We start from the raw sequence: 2,219 nt of genomic DNA, 5'->3' as shown, positions 1-2,219 counted from the left end.
CACTAAAAATCCGCCACCCCGCCGTAAAGCAAGAAGAAGACGCGTCACACACCGGCTGTTGAGAACGTGCTCAGGAGGAAGCGCCGCCGCTCAGGACAGTTCTAACATTGCGTGAATCAGAGGTAAAAAAACTATATAAATACTGTTCAGTTTCTTGCACAGACCGATCGTTTCGTGTCTTTACACGTCAATGTATCATCACGAGCCGCAGGGTTTAATTTGGTTTTGTTTGTGAATGTTTTTTTTACTCTTAAAGCCGTGATTCCCATTAACTTCCATTATATGACTGGCAGACTGCAACGGTTTGTGTTAAAAATCTTTGTTTGTGTTCTACTGAAGAAACAAAGTCACCTACATCTTGGATGCCCTGGGGGTAAGCAGATAAACATCACACTTTCATTTTTGGGAGAACTATCCCTTTAAGTCCCCAAAACAGAGCTTTTCTCCTTTAAGGATGCACATTCTGCCCGATGTTTTACTTAATCTGTGCAATCTGGCAACCCTGTGCACGCGCTGACTGATGGCGGAACAAGCGCTGATGATATGAAAACATGCATGTGCTGGAGTTTAGCGATTTCTGCTTACATGACCGTGTCATACAGCCAATGTGTGTTTTTCACAAGCCATTTGTGCTGTTTGTGAAAAATGTACATAAATTGGAATTATCTGAAGTAATATTGGGAGCTTCTACCAACAAGTTTTTACCAGTTTTCATAATGTTAATCAGCAATGTTAGTTTTCAGTGTGTATTAACGATCTTTGAGCAAATTTCTGAGTGGTTTGACTCATTTGCAAACAAATTGTCACTTAGAAAATCTAATGTGAATACAAATTACAAAACAGCACTAACCAAAAGCATGAGTTTTGTATTATCATAGTTGGTTAAATGAAGTCAGTGTATATGTAGAATAATCATTATTAATGATCGTGATTATAATTTGAATAAAAATAATCGTGATTATCAGTTTAACCATTATCGTGCAGCCCTACACAGAACACCACGTCCAGATCGAACTCAGCGCCGTTCTGAATGTTTGGACTAATGCTCTTTATCTTTCTCTCTTTTAGCTGATAGCCATCATCTCTGAAGCAGCCAGTTCGGGCATCTCTCTACAGGCGGATAAACGCGTGCAGAACCGCAGGAGAAGAGTTCACATGACTTTAGAGCTGCCGTGGAGCGCAGACCGCGCCATCCAGCAGTTCGGTGAGTGTCTGTGTGTGTTTGCATGTGTGTTTGAGAGGCGTCGTGGAGGTTGCTAATATTGTGGCTGTGTATCTTAGGTCGAACGCATCGCTCAAATCAGGTTACAGCTCCAGAGTATATCTTCCTCATCTCTGAACTGGCTGGAGAGAGACGCTTCGCCTCGATCGTTGCCAAGAGATTGGAGAGCCTGGTAAAGTCTCACCGCGGTCTCTGTTTTTCAGATGTTAAATACACACCGAATTCATGTGCACTGCACACAATAAAGCTCAAAGCTTTCACTGTCAAGTAATTTTTACGTTTATACTAAAAGCAAAATACTACATGAAGTGAAAAAATCTCTTGATACTTACTTTGTGCTCCTAATTTGAAAAATTTATGAGCATATAAGAACTGTTGGGGCACAATGAAAATTAATAAATACATTTGTTTCCCTTAATAAAGGGATATGAGGAGACAATTATTTTAATACAAAAAGTACACTAGGTTTTTAAAAATTTCTGCTTCACTATTTAATAATTATGGGATTATTTATTTATATTTTATGCAATTATTTACATTTTAATTAATTGCCAGATACGGTTTATTACAGTTTACAGTTAACCGAAGTACCAATAATAACCAGAAAAAAAATGTTCTGCATAATGCAGGACTTTTAATTATAAACAAGCCCAAACTACAGCAGGACTCTTATTTTGAAATGTCTTTACTAATTCCAGCTGCTCATCGGATAAAGGAAATAAAATATGCACTCTTACACCTGTCTATAACACATTACAGTCTAAAAATCATAAAGTAAACATTTATAGTCATAATTCATCAATGGGAGATCATAAAAAATCGTTTGTCATAAATGCGTGGTGTTCATTGTTTGTGAGCCTGTAAATGACCAATTGAAGGGAATAAAAAGACTTAACACTTGTCATTCGCACATGTACTCCTAAATACATTTTGCACTAATTATATTTTCTATTTTTTTTATTTAAGATTTGGGACCAATAAGATTTCACTATGGGTG

The 2,219-nt window shown here is 37.5% G+C and overlaps 1 protein-coding gene across 1 annotated transcript in view; it reads left to right on the top strand.

Annotated features, from left to right (window-relative positions):
* The window catches only part of LOC107596282 (protein strawberry notch homolog 2-like), a 45,474-nt gene that overhangs the window by 30,945 nt on the left and 12,310 nt on the right, over nucleotides 1–2,219 (top strand). The window contains exons 16-17 of the mRNA XM_016286977.1: nucleotides 1,069–1,204; nucleotides 1,282–1,475. Coding sequence (XP_016142463.1) covers nucleotides 1,069–1,204; nucleotides 1,282–1,475 — 330 coding nt within the window. The remainder of the gene's footprint in view (nucleotides 1–1,068; nucleotides 1,205–1,281; nucleotides 1,476–2,219) is intronic.

Source organism: Sinocyclocheilus grahami, unplaced genomic scaffold, assembly GCF_001515645.1.
Source record: "Sinocyclocheilus grahami isolate Dianchi unplaced genomic scaffold, SAMN03320097.WGS_v1.1 scaffold216.1, whole genome shotgun sequence".
In the NCBI taxonomy this organism is placed as follows: Eukaryota; Metazoa; Chordata; class Actinopteri; order Cypriniformes; family Cyprinidae; genus Sinocyclocheilus; species Sinocyclocheilus grahami.
This window is presented reverse-complemented; position numbering and strand designations above follow the sequence as displayed.